Source organism: Ips typographus, linkage group LG2 (genome assembly GCF_016097725.1).
Source record: "Ips typographus isolate SLU linkage group LG2, UJ_Ityp_2.0, whole genome shotgun sequence".
Lineage (NCBI taxonomy): Eukaryota > Metazoa > Arthropoda > Insecta > Coleoptera > Curculionidae > Ips > Ips typographus.
In genome coordinates this window covers 17,838,409-17,858,889 of record NC_138423.1, presented here as the reverse complement: position 1 = coordinate 17,858,889, position 20,481 = coordinate 17,838,409, and the positions used below count along the sequence as shown (strand labels likewise).

The window sequence follows — 20,481 nt, the reverse complement described above, 5'->3', positions numbered from 1 at the left end:
CAACCGAAAGTGAGGTTAATATGGGGTAGTGCTGTGACAGATATATTCATTTCAAATTTACAAGCCGTTCTAGTTCTATATCACATGTCATTATTGTCATTTCAATCTGGATTGTTCAAACCTGTACACATCACTAAAATCATGATTGTCGATATTTTTGGACGAGCTACCATATCCTGAAGTCCTGCGCATATACATATTATGAAACACCTTGTATAATATTTCTGGTTGTTTTAGTATAAATTTCTTCTTTGATCTGCATTGAAATTTCTTAAATATTCTGCTGAGAGTCATATAAAGTTGTTACCACATCCATAAAATTGTATTATTATTTAAGAAATTTTGACAGAAGACTCACTTTGCATGCATCAAAAAGCCTGACCATGGCCTTTCAATAAGATTCGGCACGTAATTAATTTATGATATTCGCATTATGTCTTATCAATTATTATTCAAGAATAACACGCGGAATGTATGCAAATTGCATATTGGATCGCCGCAACTTACATACATAATCGCCCATTATACAGGTGCTAACAGGAATATTATAGTGGTACTAAAATATTTTTAGATACCGTCATTATTTTCCTTAGACACCTGGTGTAGTAGGTATAATCTGGGAAAACACCACAAAATTGAGATGATATTCTTTTCTGGAAATGGTTATCTTTGAACTGATATGTTAGAGATATTGGAACGTGGTTTTGAGAAACATAATTTTGAGAAAACGTAAACAATACATAGTCATAGTCAGTTTGAGGAAGTTCAACTGATAAACCCAATCGGGAAGAAACTTCTTTGGTTAACGTTGATCCACTCTGTAGAGCCATGGCCAGCTCTTAAAGACCATTAAAATGGATCAAATCTTTTTGATCCTAATTCAAAGACGACTAGAAAAGTGTCCTAGAAAAAACTGAAATAAAGATGGCTTCTAATAAGAGCTTTTCAGCATCTGGATATCTTCACTAACATTTTTTAGTGCATCAGATAAATGGAGTTACTTAGGACGTAGTTTCGTCATCAAAAGGTGTGTTAAAAGTATTATTTTTGTCAGGTGGAAAAGTTATTATATTTTTGAAATCCATTCCCTTGCGCTGTAGGCTCATGACCATACAGAGTAATTCTTATGAATTACTACAATCTTGTAGTCACCACCAGGCCGAGGAATTGTGCAATAATCGTAGTGAGATGTCAGTTTTAACTGAGCTTAGCAGATATTATCGAAGATTTACTTTTAATTGTCGGTAAGCTACGTCTATTATTAATTACACTGTCAGTGCACGTTTATAGGCAGAAATATGGCGGTGCAAGATTGGTGCACCAAGATAAGTTCGTTTAGCGTGCAAAATGTAGATTAAGGACGTTTCTAGCTCTAGTAAAAGTTCTTACAAGTGTATTTTATTTATTTTTGCTTGAAAATTACCATGTTTTTTGACATAATAGATCAAACTGACGTTGTTATTACTGGAACCACTTCACTACTGATCAAAGATACATACAACTGCTTTTGATTGCAAAACTTGCAGTTTTTATGAAACTTGTTTCTATTTGGATAAAAACATTGTTACACCAATGAAAACGTTATCAACCAGTACATATTATCAGGACCGCATTTCCTGTTTGGTTCAATCGGAAACGACGTCTACAACATGTAAATTTCCCAATCGGCATAAAGTTTGATAAGCGCTGGTTTCGTGCCAAATTGAAATGTGGTTATCGTTCATTATCTAAAATTGTTTCGGGTTTTCCGCAACCAGTTACGGTGTCGTGAAAGTAGGCGGGTCGAAAGGGCACACGTCATGTGCACTTTGGGTTTTGAAGGCCGGATTTGTGCAAGACGTGACCCAAGTGCCGTCTTACACACGTACGTGAAGCAATTTTTGTTTTATAGCGGTTAGTTGGCCGAAATTGCCACTTCTGTCTGTCTGCCGTGTATATTATGTGTCCGCAGATTATAACATTGTAATCCTGTATGGAAAGGTCAGGACCGGGTGTTGCGTAATATTGGTTTATATATTATTAGAAACGTGCGCGTTTTATAGCGCCATGGGAACGATTTTTTGGGTGGCTGTGACGTGTGTAAAGGTTATCAAGTTACTAAACACACAGTCACGTCACAACTGTCCAAAACGACTAAGTATGTCCCCATAAGGCTGTAAAACATGGGTGGCCCATGTATAATAATAAAAAAGTATTAAACTCACTTTTAAAGAAACTTTTTTCAAAATAGGAAGTTGATAGTATGGGGTCGGAATTAATTAGTGATGGGTAAATTACAGTTAAAGTAATTAGAGGGCTCAGAGTTAAAGTGTACCAAGTCCAGTTTTCGTCCATTTGGTTCTAGCAGTGTTAATAGATGGCTAAAACTGTTTATTTTTCAGTGCAGTAGTGAACCAAGGTCTAAGTTCATTATTTCTCCAACAATAAGCTGTATTTTACCTGTCCACAGAATAAATATGTATACAGCTATTTAACTTTAGATAAGTTATTCTCAAAACGAGTTTTAGTAAACTTGGTTTACTTTAACACTGAACTCTCCAAATATTTTTTTACCAGGAAAATTACTGTTAAATTACAAATTCTGTGTTTCCGGCAGTTCAAATTTTGACACCGCTTTTTTTCCTGGCTGTACCAAATTTTGTAGTATTTTTTTAGGTTATTGGATAGGAAATTTAATGAGGATTTCAAAAATGTGCTTAAAACTGTGTTTTTTTTCTCTCTCAAGTGGGTTTTACAGACGATTTTGTCTCTGACTGTTCTTGCAAACCGTGTTTCTGGCAGTTCGAACTTGTACACCGCTTTTCTTGTTGACTGTAGCAAGTTTTGTAGTGTTTTTTCAGGTTATTGGATAGGAAATTTAATGAGGATTCCAAAAATGTGCTTAAACAGTAATTTTCTCTCTCCAAGTGGGTTATACACGCGATTTTGTCTCTGACCGTCCTTTCAAACTGTGTTTCTGGCAGTTCGAACTTTTACACCGCTTTTCTTGTTGACTGTAGCAAGTTTTGTAGTGTTTTTTCAGGATATTGGATAGGAAATTTAATGAGGATTCCAAAAATGTGCTTAAAACAGTCATTTTCTCTCCCCAAGTGGGTTATACACGCGATTTTGTCTCTGACCGTCCTGTCAAACTGTGTTTCTGGCAGTTCGAACTTTTACACCGCTTTGCTTGTTGACTGTAGCAAGTTTTGTAGTGTTTTTTTAGGTTATTGGATAGGAAATTTAATGAGGATTTCAAAAATGTGCTTAAAACAGTCATTTTCTCTCTTCAAGTGGGTTTTACAGGCGATTTTGACTCTGACTGTTTTTTTAAACTGTGTTTCTCTCAGTTCGAAGTTTGACACCGCTTTTCTCCCTGACTGTACCAAAGTTTGTAGTGTTTTTGCAGGTTATTGGATAGGAAATTTAATGAGGATTTCAAAAATGTGCTTAAAACTGTGTTTTTTTTCTCTCTCAAGTGGGTTTTACAGACGATTTTGTCTCTGACTGTTCTTGCAAACCGTGTTTCTGGCAGTTCGAACTTGTACACCGCTTTTCTTGTTGACTGTAGCAAGTTTTGTAGTGTTTTTTCAGGTTATTGGATAGGAAATTTAATGAGGATTCCAAAAATGTGCTTAAACAGTAATTTTCTCTCTCCAAGTGGGTTATACACGCGATTTTGTCTCTGACCGTCCTTTCAAACTGTGTTTCTGGCAGTTCGAACTTTTACACCGCTTTTCTTGTTGACTGTAGCAAGTTTTGTAGTGTTTTTTCAGGATATTGGATAGGAAATTTAATGAGGATTCCAAAAATGTGCTTAAAACAGTCATTTTCTCTCCCCAAGTGGGTTATACACGCGATTTTGTCTCTGACCGTCCTGTCAAACTGTGTTTCTGGCAGTTCGAACTTTTACACCGCTTTGCTTGTTGACTGTAGCAAGTTTTGTAGTGTTTTTTTAGGTTATTGGATAGGAAATTTAATGAGGATTTCAAAAATGTGCTTAAAACAGTCATTTTCTCTCTTCAAGTGGGTTTTACAGGCGATTTTGACTCTGACTGTTTTTTTAAACTGTGTTTCTCTCAGTTCGAAGTTTGACACCGCTTTTCTCCCTGACTGTACCAAAGTTTGTAGTGTTTTTGCAGGTTATTGGATAGGAAATTTAATGAGGATTTCAAAAATGTGCTTATAACTGTAACTTTGTCTCCAAGTGGGTTTACAGGCGATTTTGTCTCTGAGTCTTCTTTCAAACCGTGTTTCTGGCAGTTTGAATTTTGACCACGCTTTTCTTCTTGACTGTACCAAATTTTGAAGTGTATTTTCAGGTTATTGGATAGGAAATTTAATGAGGATTTCAAAAATGTGCTTAAAACAGTAATTTTCTCTCTCCAAGTGGGTTTTACAGGTGATTTTGTCTCTGACTGTTTTTTCAAACTGTGTTTCTCTCAGTTCGAAGTTTGACACCGCTTTTCTCCCTGGCTGTACCAAAGTTTGTAGTGTTTTTGCAGGTTATTGGATAGGAAATTTAATGAGAATTCCAAAAATGTGCTTAAAACTGTCATTTTCTCACTCCAAATAGGTTTGACAAATAAAAAGTTGCAAAAATTATTGTTTAGAGAAGTTTTTTTGCAGTATTTGATACAAAACGTGTTGTGAGATTTATGACAGTTATTTTGACAATTTTGACAATTTAGCTAAATTATCCTCCAAAAACCATGTGATATCTGTCACTAATGTCAAAATTTGCCTAGCACTTTCAAGAATTACAGTTTAACACAGTTTTCGAAACAAGACGTTTTACTTTACCTTACCGGTAAATAATCTGTCACGATAAAATTACGGCCATCACCAGAATTAATACACACTAATTATAAGTGAAATCAAAACTCAGAGTCGATCTCCACAAATATTTATTAAAAAGGGTGTTAATTGCCTAACATGTTTCGGGCGTATTCAGACACCCATCTTCAGAGGCTGTAAGTTATACAGTGTGTTAATTAAAAACTTTTAAAAACTAAGGATATGGAAGCCTACCTTAACTAGATCACTAGTCTGCTGACTGTCATTCTAAAAGGGGGGACAGCTGAACCCAAATGTACCAAGGTGGTTTTTTATTCTGTACGGGGGAAAAAACCTTGATCAAAAACCCAGTTCTGGTATAGAGGTGACAGGTTGCTCCGTTTTTTATTCTCAAAGGGGAAAAAAACTTAATCAAAACCCAGTGTTGATGTCAAAAAGTGAAGTTACTAGCTCAGTTTTTATTCTTTAAGGGGGAAAAAACTTTTTAATCAAAACCCGAAAAAAATCAAAACCCGAAAAAAAAAAAAGTTTTTTCCCCCTTAAAGAATAAAAACTGAGCTAGTAACTTCACTTTTTGACATCAACACTGGGTTTTGATTAAGTTTTTTTCCCCTTTGAGAATAAAAAACGGAGCAACCTGTCACCTCTATACCAGAACTGGGTTTTTGATCAAGGTTTTTTCCCCCGTGCAGAATAAAAAACCACCTTGGTACATTTGGGTTCAGCTGTCCCCCCTTTTAGAATGACAGTCAGCAGACTAGTGATCTAGTTAAGGTAGGCTTCCATATCCTTAGTTTTTAAAAGTTTTTAATTAACACACTGTATAACTTACAGCCTCTGAAGATGGGTGTCTGAATACGCCCGAAACATGTTAGGCAATTAACACCCTTTTTAATAAATATTTGTGGAGATCGACTCTGAGTTTTGATTTCACTTATACTCACTACTCCACTGTGTGAATATGGACTACTACTTTTCGACACACTAATTAGTTATGTGTGACGTTTTGCAGCTATATTACTGCTTCTTCAGACACTTAACTATCTAGACTGGTATTTCGATAGATCATTAGAGTGACACACACCAATGATGGTTGTGTATATCCGACTCCATATAATGAACAATCTATACATGTTCTATCAATATACCACACATACAATGTGTCTCATATTTAATAGTCTTTGGTAAACTTTTTGAAAACTTCTAAAACAAGTTTACTTTATCATGGTCCAATTTTGCTTGGTTGTGGTATGCACTGAACGTTTTTAAGTAGGTTTAGATTTAATGTTACTTTTTCCATGTAGTTGTGGTGTTTTCGGAGAAAACAAACAAATGTCACATTTGTTTGTAACATTTTGACACAAAAACAAAATCGGTAATTTTTGTGTTTTTAGATAATAATTCATTGTTATTTTCTTTGTCATTCCTGTTCGGATTATATTAAAAATGTTGTCTAACCAAAATTTTGGAAAAATATAATATTTAATTATAAATGTTATATTAACTGAACTAATTTTAAACCAACTGCCCGTACGTATCATATTTGTCAAACTACATACTCTTATAAAAGCCACATATTTACATATTAACAACGCTGTCTCGTTTCAGGAAAAAAATTAAGTAACCAACTTGAGGCAGTATTGTTGTCTGGTCTCGGATATCGTTAATAACTTTATTATTATTTGTTAAAATGGCATTGCCGCTTTCACGTGACAAGCTTATTGAAGAAGTTATTATGCAGTTTCGCTTTGTGTATTTTGAACCCGCAGTTATGCATTAGGCGATAACGGATCGCCGTAATGATCGTCGATTAAAGTTTTCATTCTTTACGCATCTCACATAACTAATATTTAATTTTAGGGTAAATTTGGACGTGTTTATTATAGTAATTTTCAATTTATGCACACGTCGAGAAGTTGACTTTGAAACAAAATGTATAGTTAGTAGTGAATTATTAAATTATAAATGCAAAATAACGATAAAACTGCTGTCAATCAGTGTTTTTAAAATTACATTAACTGAACCATAATATATGTAAAAACTACCTTTATTATCACTAATCCTACTTTAAATACACATCATTCAATTCATACAGTCAGTATTTTAAAACCTGACATTGGCAATACTAAATTGCTTATTGCAAATTAAATAAGCAAAACTGCTTACGTAACTTTTCAGTTGCTCGGATATGTGCAGTTTATAACTTAACACGTTCCTATCGATTTAATGGGTGAGTGGCGGCTATTAGGACGATAAAAACCTAAACTCAATGTTTTGATACACCTAAACCGAAGCTAATAAAAAAGATATAAGTGACGCCCACCGTATAGCCGTTTCTCCAGCATAACGATGAAAACCCCTAACAAAAAACTTTCGTATTTCCTTAATAAGACATTAATCAAGCTCGCCTCTCCTAAACTAAGCAAGCAGCCACCTAAAATATGACACAACTACCAAGTTTTTACATGTAAGTACCGTTAGTTTTTAATGAGTTTGATACAAAAAAGTTATAAAATAAAGTTGAAGAATATTATAATATCAACAAAGATTTTACAGAAGGATTTTACAGGTGAATAACTTAGGCCCAGTACTTTCAGTTCAGAATAACTTTATTCTAAGGATAATATCTATGGAAACCTATTGGTCAATTCCGTCATTTCTATAGAAATTATCTTAAGAATAAATTTATTCGGAGGTGAAAGTACCGGCCCTTAATAAAATAAATTTCACAGTTAGGTGAACTAGGGATTTAAGAGCCCTCCGTAGGATTACCGCTAGGGAACATCATATCCTTTACCTATCAAGAATTGTCAGGATCATGTGACACATTCCTTACGCATATCAAAGCGAATCTAGCGAATAGAATAGGAATATCTTTTATGGGAGTTATTATGTAGATTTTGGCATGTTCTTCAGGTTCTTCTAAATAGTTGGAAAAACTGGATGGAAGAAAAAGGCTGAAAAACGCTTACATCCTGCTATGGATGGATAACGGCTGAAGAAGAAGATAGAACAAGTTAATCAGAGAAAGTACACACGACTGAATTAATCGAAAAAAAAATCAATAACAATAGGAAGGTTTTGTATCGTTTTCCAAATAGATCTCTTCATTTTTCCATGCAGAGAAAATTTAAAATCTCCAGTACAAACCTTAAATATTGAAAAACGAAGATTAAATAGTAAATTCAGTTATCATCAATAGTTTTTAGCTTTCAGGCTAAATAACATTAGTTCGTCCAACTTTTCCTTTCTTAAGGTTGGAGAATTTGTAGAAAAATTGTTTAATACTACCGGGGTGTAAATAAATATTTCTCAAATGAAATGAAAAGTGAATGAATCACCTCGTAATTTTTGTCAACTGTCTTGTGTAAATCTATTCGCACATCCTGTATCTATAAGTTAATGCAGTAAAGTTTGAATTCCAGATTAATTTGTGAACAAGCAAGATAAGGCAATATTTCCATGAATTTTCCACTATGCTCTGCTTTTAGGTTACGAAGTATGATTAAAATCACATGACATCTTCGAATTGGTATTAATTAGCGTATTTTCTTGGAAGACTTACAATCAAGAATGCCATTATTTCACCAACTAGGAGCTGCAACGAATCATTACCGGTTTTTTAGTTCGATAATCATTACCAGCTGTTTTTATGAAACAGAGAATTACTCTTAAAAGTATCAGAAAAAATATTGTTAATAGCTAGTTCAAACAAATTGGTCAAAAAAATATTTTAATGAGTGACTAGGTTTGTTTCTCTCCTCTTTTTACTGGCATTTCCTTAAAACTGATGCCTCCAAGTGACCTACATGGTTCGTCTTACCTAATACCACAATGCCTATTGGCAATAGTATCAATGGCGAACCGTCACAGCTGACTGGTTCCTTCGGTGTACCCACTCAGGCGAAGCAGGATTCTCTTCCAAGTTCAACGTATTCCGAGTTTGAAGACTTTCTCATTATGGTACGCTTCAGTAGTCGAACCAGTGTCAAGTTTAAAGGCAAATCGAAAAAGGAAATGACGGTACAAGGGAATAAACGTACTCGACTCTTTGCTCTTATTTAGAACCAAAACTGGTTGGCAATCAACCTGCACTTACGTCCGTACATCCTTTCGGCCACTCGTTACCTCATGTGAATGTGTAATAACGAATTTCCTATATATCAAAGTAATATGGAGTACAATTACCAGAAGTTATTAAAAAGGCAATATTTTGCTAGTCAGTGTAACAAATAGTAATTTGTGGAACGGTTATTCTTGAAAGCGTTTAATGTTTATTTTTTTACTTATTATCAAACAATTTTATCACAGATTTCTGACCTCAAAATAGAATGTTTTAAACTAATTACACGACCTTTTGTGTGTTTTTGGACTCACAGATCTTCTGATTCAACATCTATAGACTATTTTCTATTGAGGTAGTGGAATAGTTTATCTGACCAAACAATGACAATAAGAGTGTCTACTAATTTCCGGTAGAACTATAAATGTTCAAAACCTATTCTAGTTCCGTTTTGTTGCACAGTTTATTTGTGACAAAAATTTTATTTTTAGTGTAAACAACGTATAAGATATTAACTAAAACTACTATATGCACGAGAAGGTACTGTTCTTATTCTCACTTGTCTTCAATTAATGAAGCAAAATTGTATTGGGACAGTAGTAATTAACGCAATCCAATCATAACAAAATCAAACATTTGCTTATTCTTGGGTTGAATGGAAGTCCATCAAAACAGGTGGCCGGAAATTTCTGAAACAGATGTGGCCCTGTTGTTCTTCCACCGTTTAGTGAATCTGTTGTTGGCAAATTGTTTACGTAAACCCATCTTTGTGTCAATCGACCCGAAGACGTAAATATTTGTGTTGCGGGACAAGAGATATATGGTGAGAAAGACCGCATATTTGGTTCTCCAGTTTAAACAAAACTATTTGATAATGATTGATGAGAGTGCCGAAGAAATCGGGAAATCGAAGCCAGAAAGAAGTTTACGAAACGTCCAAAAATAGAGTCCAGATCGACTCTAAATTGACTGTTTTACATCTCGATTTCCAAAATAAACAGTTAATTTTAGATTTTAGACCTCAAATTTACAATCACAATATTCAGGCGAAAGAAAAATGATTCGAAGCAGAAAAAGAGTGATAACTTAAGAAATAGGATTTTTCATAATTTTTTAACTCCGAAAAAATAGTTTTGAAAAATTACGTGGTTCAAAAACTACACACATATGAATAATAAGGGTTGTCTTGGTTGTTCACTGTCAAATTAATGTTAGGTCAGAAATTCAAACAGCTTGGTATACGTAATAAGTAACAGGACAATCACACCATCACAAGTAATAGATGTAAGCTACTACTGTGTAAAATGATCATGAAAAAAACCCACAGGATCAAAAACACTACAGCAACCATCGAAAAACTTAATATTGAATCACTGACAGATGATGGCACGAGAAGCCTGTATGAGAACCGATTAACAAATAAACTGAAATGACTTAATACGCTGGAGTGTGATGTGGAGAGCTGTTGGAATAAAATCAAATCATGTATCTTAGTTTCTGTTCAATCTCTTAATGGACAAAATTATAGAGGAAGTATCATCACTAAATATGGTATACCGAATGGGACAGAATAAAAGAATCAGCAAGGTATGCTATGCCGATGATGCAGCTATTCTCGCGGAAACAGAGGACGATTTACAGAGACAACTACACAAATTCTGCCAGGTCAGCCAAGCGATGAACATGACCATATCTATAGAAAAATATCTATAGTTCAGGACAAAATCATCGAGCAAGTCTCACAATTCAAATATCTGGGTATGGATCTGTAGAGTTATCACGACCCAGGGAAGGACCTAAGAAGCCAGATCAACAAAGCGACTGCTATGTCGGGCTGCTTAAGACAGATAATATGGGCGAACGAATACATGCGAAAAGAATGCTTCGAGTAGCCGAAATGAAAACGCTCAGGACTATAATGGGAAAAACAAGAATAGACCGAATTAGGAACGCTGACATTAGGGAACAATGTGGGTGCAGGACATGGTAAGATGGGAGAGACAAAGAAAAATATATTGGTACGCTCACGTGAGAAGAATGGAAGAGGGAAGACTGCCCCGCATCGCGCTTGAAGGGAAACCAATAGGGAAAAGAGCACCCGGAAGACCACCTAAGAGATGGAAGGACAGCTGGCAGTCCAATAAGAAGAACAAGAAATTTATACTAGACGTATGAGTCGTCGTAGGCAAAGTATAGCATTATCCTCGCTTTTTTTGACAATTACTCATTCGGAAAACTTTTGAAACCTAGAGAATATTGGCTCGTTGGGTAATACATATGTTTAACCTTTCGGGTTTTTTCTGCTCTACTATCAAGCCCAATTACAATAAATAAGATATTAAATAAAACAGTAATTACATAATATTCCTTAAAATAGTACTAGTAGTAGTATTACTACAATTCATCGAGCAAAAGTGTGCGACTACGATAATTACTATTCGGCCACACAACGGTCTTTTATCGGTCAACATGTTTTTCTATTGGGATTTATGTTATTCCTACGAAACGGACATTGTTAATGACCAGCGTAGTCTTGTTTAACTACTCTTTTTAGTCGTAATTATAGTGCCGGTTTTAGATTTATGTAACACCCTGTCGTATTATACACGACCAACGCACAGTGTAATATAAGATTGATGGGCGCAGTTTTGAACAAATAATAAATGAAAATAATACGGGGCAAACGTGACGTCATCATTGAAATTAAGAAAGAACCTGTTATGAATTGCTACAACCTGCAAAATTAGCGGTGGCTATAAAAATTCCTTTAACTAGTTTAGTACCTTGACGAAGAAAAAGTCACCTAATATAATGCGACTGAATACGAATTATTTATTATTTTGTGCAATAATTTCTCTTTATGGCCTGTACTTTTTAAACCACGTAGGTTCTGATTGTCAATCATTTAAGCGTTGAAATATTAAAGAGAGAGTGTTAGAATCATTGACAAAAATGTTGTTGATTTTTCCAAAGTATTGCCTAATTGTCGAGAAGTTGGGAATTTACCTAAGTGTAGGTCTAATCAAGATCCATGACGTTCCGGAAAATGCGAATCGACCTTAACAATTACGAATATATTGTCATCTCTTTTTGTTTGAATAGTCGACTTTAGGACTAAGGCACTCAATAATCCAAAATTATCGTATGTAAGTAAAACTCGCTAAATAGTCGAGTGAAACAGCGTCGAATTCAAAAATTTCTAAAGGTAGAAAATTGTCTAAATGTTTCTAAATCACGTCAACATTTAGAAGAAGTGAATGTTCGTGCTGGTTCGAAGCTGGCGATAACTCCACGTTCGTAATTTGACAATGTGTCATATGATCAACATATTTAAAAAACTAACCGGTGTCAGGTGAGAAAACGTCAAATGACTTCCCGGAGGGTGCAACGCCATTATTTCTGAACGCAACCCTGTGCGCGACACCATTGAAAATTATTAATTTAAATTTTTTGACGTTTGTTGACAGTTTTCTCGACTACTCCTCGGGATTTAAACTTGACATACGGTCAATAAAAGCTTCAGTCTAAACCTTGGTTAATAATATACTATTATGATACTGTAGCCACAGACGTAGTTGACACTAGCAGCAAAATAAAAGGCGTATTTTTGTGGCAGTATTAACCGGAGTTTTAAGTTGTAGTAACATAGGCCATCTTCTTTCATCAAACTGAGTTAAAATGAGACAGCGATGAGTAAACACTGACGCCAAACAAGTTGGTCAACTTGGTGGGTGGAGCACACGACCGAAGCAGAAGTGCCTATCAGAATGAATAAAGAGTTGGAGGTGTTAAAGTATGTGGAGAGAAGAAAGATCACCTATCTGGGTCACATAATGCGGGGTTCAAAATATGAGACACTCCACTTGATAATCCAGGGAAAGAATGTAGACAAAAGATCAATTGGAAGAAGAAGAATATCTTGGCAGCGGAGTTTGCGAAAATCGTTCAACATGACTTCTGCAGATCTATTCAGGGCAGCAGCAACCTCCAATAATGGAGAAGTCAACCTTAAAGTTATTGCTTATATTATTTTATTTCACTGTATAAACATGCTAAGAAATTTTAGTACATTTAAAAGGTTATTTTATTTGCTGTATAAACGAGGCATTACTCTCAGGACTTTATTTGGAGGGGTACCCATTGCACGACTATAAATTACCGTTTCCGGATTTAAAAGAAAAAAGAAAACTTAAGAAAGAATGTAAAGCCAATAAAATCTATATTATACCGCTGATCAAATTAACGTCGTTAATCTAATTATTAGTGTGATCCACCGGAAAACAATTAAACGAACAGGATTTTATTACTAAAGTAATTCCAGTTAACAGCTTACTAAGAATAAGTGAGTTTCCAGAAAAGAAAATAATTTAGATGACCTACTTCCTTTATACGACACTTTTAATACAACCCTGTCAGCCACCCTCACCGTGCACTTTAACCCTCCCGTTCTGCTGTTAAGACAGAAATTCTTGGCTAAGGGGGTCATGAACTTAACTATGTAGCACGAAAAAGGAAGAGAAACAGTTGGTGGAACTGAATTAAAAAAAGCAGGAAAACAGGTGCATACAAGGAGAACCCAGGATGACAGTGTAAACTTGTTGAGATGTATACATCCTGCTTTTCAGGCCCTACTTGACGTCCTGCTTGTAATGATACACTAGTTGAGAGATAAAAAAGGCATTGTTTACGTTTTGTAAAGCATTAATCAACAATTATAATAATTGTATAGGTAGTCGCGAAGCGATTAAACGATTATCGACCTCAAATCGATACAATAAACACATAATAATTATAGCTTAAGGAATTAAAAGGCTAAATGTACTGCATATGGTTTGGCAGACAAAGCATGTGTTTTCTTTGACGTGAAGCAACCAATTCAAATGATATTTACGGATTTGTGTGTTTATTGGCCTTTATAAATTGAAATCAAAATAGCAGCCGGTTGCATTGACTGATAATTCGCGAAACCAGTTCGAACTATTTGAGTAACGAGACTTGTAAGCTTGGAGACGTGATCAAATATATTACACTTTGATAGAAAATGATTTATACCGATTTATAGGGTCGTAAATTACAACTCGTGCCCATTTAAAAGTCGAAGAATCGTAGGTTGCTTTTTTGTTAAAAGTGAGCTAGCCATTATAGTTTAGAACTCTGATATAAAACGAAAAGTTGCTGCGTTTACTAGTTTTTCATGCCGCTTTAGGGGTCTCAACTACGTGAGTTATTCGAAGTTCAGTCGTGGAATACAACCTAACTGTATACAACAGTTTATTGGCGTACTTTAACAGGCTTAAGTTTAATGCGTTTTTTCAACCTTGTGTTTTCTCGCTATACTGGCAATATATCTAGTTTACTTAAATAATCCCGAGTTTTTATTGCCATAGATGTGTCTTTTTATTACTTTGATGTTTTAAGTTAATAATTCACCCAAAACATATAATGTTTGGTGTTGGGATAGTGTTGTATTATGAACAGATAAACAAAGAGAATTTAACATGAAAAACTAAAAAATTTCAAGTAAAAAGAGTTTTAGTGAGGGATTCATCATAATAATTGCTTTTTCGCATGAAAATTGGTCTATCCTATTTGAAAATAGTTTCACAGTATTAATTATGTTTTTTTTTTGTATCTGGTTATTTCGGAAGTAATTATCAATTTTACAAAAGCTTTCATAAATTTTTTTAACAAGACTGGAAACATATTTTGCACTTTTCTTTTTCTTCTAGTTTCTGGGTGTGCGTCATATTGGCTGTAAAAATGAAAGAGAGAAGAACACAATGATGAAACCAGTATCCGAATAAATCTAAACAAAAAAACTGACAGCAGTGATAGCTGTCAAATGTTTCTAATTTCAATCTAACTGTGTGACTCGAAAAAAATAGAAATAGCTCCAGATTTCAGTGAATTGAGACAAAAACATTTTATTTTGTATTAAGAGTAAACATTAGCGGTAAAGTACAGCAGAAGTTTCATCAAAAAAAGATATTTCTTAGTAAGTAATTCAAACAACAAAACCATGTGATGAGAAGTTAAAATCAAGTTTTTTCAAATGTTTGTTTTTGAGTCATAAAACGAAAAACGCATTAACGCCAACTTGGAAGTGATACGTGTCATTCTCCAAATACAAATCAGTCAAATGTAACGTCACTTCACAAATAATGACCCATTTTATTGATTTTTTTTCTTACTAAACTAAACTTCACTTCACTAGTTTAAAAAGTTTTACTTTTCCGCTCTAGTACCAGAAAGTAATCTTATCGATAATCAATAATTTGGCATTTTAAACGATCCTACACGTTACAGTTTTCCGAAGAGATGTGTTTGAAGTTTTTGTGCTCACTGCACCAACGAAGAGCGTTGTTACCGTTTCATCCAATTTTATTAAAATCCCATAGTTTTCTGATTTTAGTTTATTTTTGCAGGAGCTACAAGAGAAATAGGAACAGCACTAACACGAATATGTCTACGACACAAGGCGGTAGAAAACAGAATGAAAAATTTTACCGGGTAAGTTTTGAACTTGAGAGTCAGGTCCTTTATGGAAGTGTTATTAAACGGGTGCTTTCTTCGATACTTAGTGTCACCACAGTGTTACATGGTGTCACCCCCCTATCGTCGATAAAACCCCAACTAGACTCCCAAATTAATAGAACTGTAATTTTCGCTTTTTTTAATATAAGACGTCGAAATTTAATAAAATATAGTATAAGACACGTGATTTAAACCTGTTTATTCACTCGAAGAACTTAGGAAGATTAGGAACATGGTTTAAGTCACTTGCTGTATAAATAACTATTGTTTTTGTGCTACGTTTGTGTTTTAACAATTTCTTTTTTTGTTGCATGTCAGAGTCATTATGGAATGTCTAATAATTCCACTACAGGACAAATTGGAGGAATGGCGAAAAACAGTTTTGAATTTGGATAAGGAACATGCCAGAGGTAAGAATATTTATAGAAAAATTTAATACCTCAATACGACTTCTATTTTATTGAAAGAAATTTCAGTATAATAAGCAAAAAAACAGTGTTTTTAAGAAATACGATTCCAATTCGTACATTTCGATCTTTTTAACCCCAATAGTAGTTAGCGTACAAATTGCTTTTGGTTATATTTGAAAAGCGTAGCTCTAGGAGTGAAAAATATTGACTCTTTGAATCAACGGGTGAATAATAAATTTTTTTCAGTTTTGGGGAATAAACAACTTTAGAATTCTTCTTGACTTTTGGCTTAGATAAGTTTACTTTATACTGTGATATTTTGCATCTAATCTGTCATATTCAAAACTGAACTTACATTTATTTCCTATCAAGTTATTAGTAAGTAAAATAAGAAGACAAAATGTATGCAAGGTGTTACAAGTGTGACACATTTATTGCATCTATTAAATTTATTTGCAACTTTTCTCTTCTTGAACAATCATTAAAAAAGTATTGGACATCACTGTGTATTATGATTTAAAATTATTTGGTACGCAAATCTCAACCTCGATTTTCTTGAATATTTTTAGTCTCTTATTGTTTTCTGCAAATAAAGACTATTTTTTATTAGATTTCAAACGGGCACGTGCCGAATTGAAAAAACGCTCGACGGACACCCTCAGGCTACAGAAAAAGATGCGGAAGGGAGCTGGTGGTGATGTACAGAAGCGTTTCGAATGCGGTCTTCAAGACGTCACCGAACGCCGGAAAATCCTGGAGGAAACCGAAAAACAAGCCGTTAGAGCTGCTCTACTAGAGGAGAGGGGACGGTTTTGTGCATTTGTGGCTTTATTGAAACCGGTGGTTGTAAGTATTTCTATTTGTGTATAAAAGTAGTATTCAGCTCAGACTGTTGGGAAAAGTTAGAGCAAAACCAAATAAGTGATAGTTTGCTGGAGTGAATCACGTTATTTGACACTTTTTCACAATATAGCAACGTTTTTTGACCCTGTTTGGAGCTAGAAGAGTTAATCTGATGTCACGATGTCGTGCTTTGCTGGTCGATCACTATTTCATCAACTGTTGAAATTGAGTTACATTAGCTCTGCTCGCTCTGTGAACTCGAATGCTGTTTATAGTCAGACTTTCGATAAGAGAACTGTCAAATTACGTTAAGTCCGCTTCAAAATACTGACACATGTCACTTCATTAGTTTGGCTACATCCTTCTTCCTTTTCTCTTTTTTTTACTGACTATGTGTTTTTTGCTCGCTCAATCCCGACTAAGATAGAATTTTGGTAAACTAGAAGATGGAAAAATTTTCCTGATTAAAGCTTAAAGTCAGTCAACAAAAAGCTTTTATAGCCCCTGGTAGTTAAGTTTAAAAAAATCTTTTGATAATTCATGGTTAGGTTAGAATTCATCTGAAATTTTGCTAATCCTACTTCTTATCTTAATCTGTACCACAAGAGCTGTACCGTATAGTAACTGTTAATTTCGGTTTTAAATTTTCCACACCTGTATTTTTCTTTGTTTATCATACTTATTATTCTCGTTATTAGGATGAGGAAGTGGCAATGCTATCCGAAATGGGTCATCTGCAAGAAGCCGTTCAACAATTGGAAAAACATGCCGCTGATCCGACCAAGTTGCCGCCAGCATCCGAACAGGTATTTCTTTCAAAAAAAAAAACGAAAACAAAAACGAATCGACGAGTAACCTACGTTCTTTTATAACAGTATTACATTTATTATGGAATAGCCTAGAAAGCCGTGTGGCGCGTTACGGAAAGTTTAAATAGCCGGACAAAAAAGGTCCTTTTTAAGAGCGTCGTTAGCGATTTCTGTATCGCTGGACCCGACCTTTTAAGGGAATGTCGGTTCAGTGTTAACGTGGTTACACGACATTGAATTATTAATAATTCATTCATAACACGTTGATACTTAATTTGCGATTTTATTAAGGATTAATATCGCGTTGGGACGGTTGCTCAACAACTCGGGGTTTCTCCATATTATTTGAAATATGGATACTGAGTCATTTGTTAGTAATTTTGCTATTTTCCATTTTTTAAAGGGACTTTCCAACTCTAGATCTAGTGGATTATTTTACTCATGACTTTCAATGATAATAATTATTCACGTGGTCCAATATAGTTAGCTATTTCACGCAGGATGTAATTTTTAAGCAGATTTTAGTGTGCTCTTAAAGAAATTGGGTCCTTACGTTGCTACTATACAAGATGATTTACGGTGATATTATTGGTAATAAAGAATAGCTTTATTTAACTGACAACACGCACTTGTATACTCTCTGTTCAGCGACAGCTGACTGTTGCATCACAATCACCAGCAAAAGACGTATGTCGGTAATTAAATGTGATATTATCAGACTATGAAGGCTTTCACGGCCTGTCAAAACTGAAATACTTATAACCCCTGATAACTTTTGTATTTCACAAATGTGATATTGATTGATTGTCAAAATGATTATAGTTTGATGGCGTTTTCGATTGGCATATTAAGTGCAAAACTAGTGTATTTCCATACTGTTTCAATGACATTTGATAGAGCAGGATGCAGATACATTAGTTTTGTACTAAACCTGCTAATCAAAAACGCCATTAGGAAAACACATTTTTTGTCGATCTTTGTCTAATGAAATGAGATAAAAGATGTGACGCCACAGTCAGAAGTCACTGAAGAGAGAGTACAGTGGTATGGTCAAAGGTGGATCCAGTTTTAGCACTATTGACATGTCAAAAAATATGGTATAATTCAAACCTATTGATAGGAAAGCAATGATGGGAAAGGTGTTTTTGTTGTAAAACTGCAAAGTTCTAATAATAATAGCAGCAAAGAATATTTAATTTACTACGCCTTATCATGTAACTTATTCAGATTATGATAATTAACATACCTTTATCATTCCTATTTAAATTTAAAACTACCTTTTTAAATGACAGTAAAATAGAAACAGTAAAATATATTGTAGCAAAGCATCTTAAAGGATAGAAAGCGAAAAAGTTATAAAATATTTTTAAAATTGTGTAGGTGATTGCTGACTTAAAGTCGTCGGATAGCGGCTGGTCGTTCCAAACGCCGCCTTCATCGCCCTCCAGTCTCGGATCCAGAAAATCATCGATGTGTTCCATAAGTTCTTTAAACAGTTCATCGTCGGGGAGTTCCAAAAGCCATCACTCTCCTAGTCATCCACATTGGCAACGAAGTTTATCGCAGGTATGTTTTCTTAGGGTAAGTTAAGTAGTTGATTCTAGGGACGTTCTTCGATATCTACTTATCAATACTAAGGTATTGTAAATTGTAAAGATAAATTATGCATATTAAAATATGTACATTATACTAGCTAATTCAACGTCCGTAGTGAGTATACACATATGGAATCTTGTGCTTTCTCTCTCCATCTTGTGCTTTTGATAAAGACATCAGGCTAATCTAAACTACAAAAGTTTAATATTTTTCATGTTATACTGCCACTACTAGAAAATCAAAATCAGTCTGGTTAGCTGAGAAGCAAGTTGATATAAGTTTGAGACTTATTACTTCGTGCGTGTATCGAATATACCTAACTGTTCTTGTCAAAAGCAGAAAATAGGAATGTTTGTGTATTCTCAATAAAATTATCACAAAATTCCATTATGTGTACGTACAGTATTTTTTAGTTATTTATTTAAAGTAGTGTCTTGGTTTGTTTTATTTTTGTGTTTTTTTTTTTGTTTTTTCTTATGTTTGGACAGCCTGTGGGCCGTAATGTTGGTAAACGTGTAATGTCAGTGTCTAGCCGCGATTCCGGTTTTACCTCGCAGGACACTTTATACCCTAGGCCTGCGTCTTCTTTTAACGTCGCACAGGTGAGGAAATTGGTCTAGATTAAAACTAACAAATGTCAAATGACAGTAATTTCTAAGCTTCACTTTAAGAAGCTTATTTACAGGGGTCACGTAAGCGCTTGATCCAAAAAATACTGTGAGATTTTTTAGGGCAAAAGTTGACGTTTATGTGCCTGGTTCCAATGCTATGAAGCCTACGAACGTTATTGCTTTATTAAAATACAGGGTGCCCGTTTTACGAGCCTCACCATGGGGATCTCGGTTATTTGAAGAGATACAAGGAAGTTTACATTGGGGCAAAATTGAGCAATTAGGAGTCGATTAAAATGGCGCTTTCAAAATTTAAAAATTGTTAGTACTTCCGGAGTTATCCGAAAAAAAAACCGAAATTTTGGAAATTAGTTTTTATTTTTTTACTAATTTATTTGATAAGATGAACGAACTGAAAACAAAAGACACTTTACCATTGTCCCTTTTCCTCCTCTAATACGAGGCATTATCATTTTTGATATTCGACGTTTCGTTTTTTAGTTACCATCATCAATTTTCATTTTTCTTATGGGCGTCATATTGAATTTTTGCGTATTTGAATAGAGCCTATTTGTCTGATTACGATGATGTACCATATGTTATGGTTCAGTCTTGAAATTTCGTAAAAATCACGAAAATTGTTTTTGCAAAAATTGACTTGAAAATGACCTCAAAAATGCATCGATCGGTCAAATGACACTACCCACGTGATATTACTGTATTTTGCAAAATAATGATCATGTGACAAAGTGTCACATGATGACACGAAACGCTCTCTAATCTAATAAATTGTTGACTGATATCATGTACCATAATAATGTACTCTTTGTGAAGTTACA

General features: G+C 34.5%; 1 protein-coding gene across 5 annotated transcripts in view; it reads left to right on the top strand.

Moving 5' to 3' along the window:
- The window catches only part of mim (missing-in-metastasis), a 49,194-nt gene that overhangs the window by 15,588 nt on the left and 13,125 nt on the right, over positions 1–20,481 (top strand). For 3 of the 5 annotated variants that reach the window (XM_081973728.1, XM_081973727.1, XM_081973725.1), the window contains exons 4-9: positions 15,265–15,349; positions 15,692–15,783; positions 16,394–16,629; positions 17,325–17,432; positions 18,816–19,016; positions 19,520–19,633. In XM_081973728.1, coding sequence (XP_081829854.1) covers positions 15,265–15,349; positions 15,692–15,783; positions 16,394–16,629; positions 17,325–17,432; positions 18,816–19,016; positions 19,520–19,633 — 836 coding nt within the window. The remainder of the gene's footprint in view (positions 1–15,264; positions 15,350–15,691; positions 15,784–16,393; positions 16,630–17,324; positions 17,433–18,815; positions 19,017–19,519; positions 19,634–20,481) is intronic. The other 2 variants (XM_081973726.1, XM_081973729.1) reach the window with 2 other exon arrangements.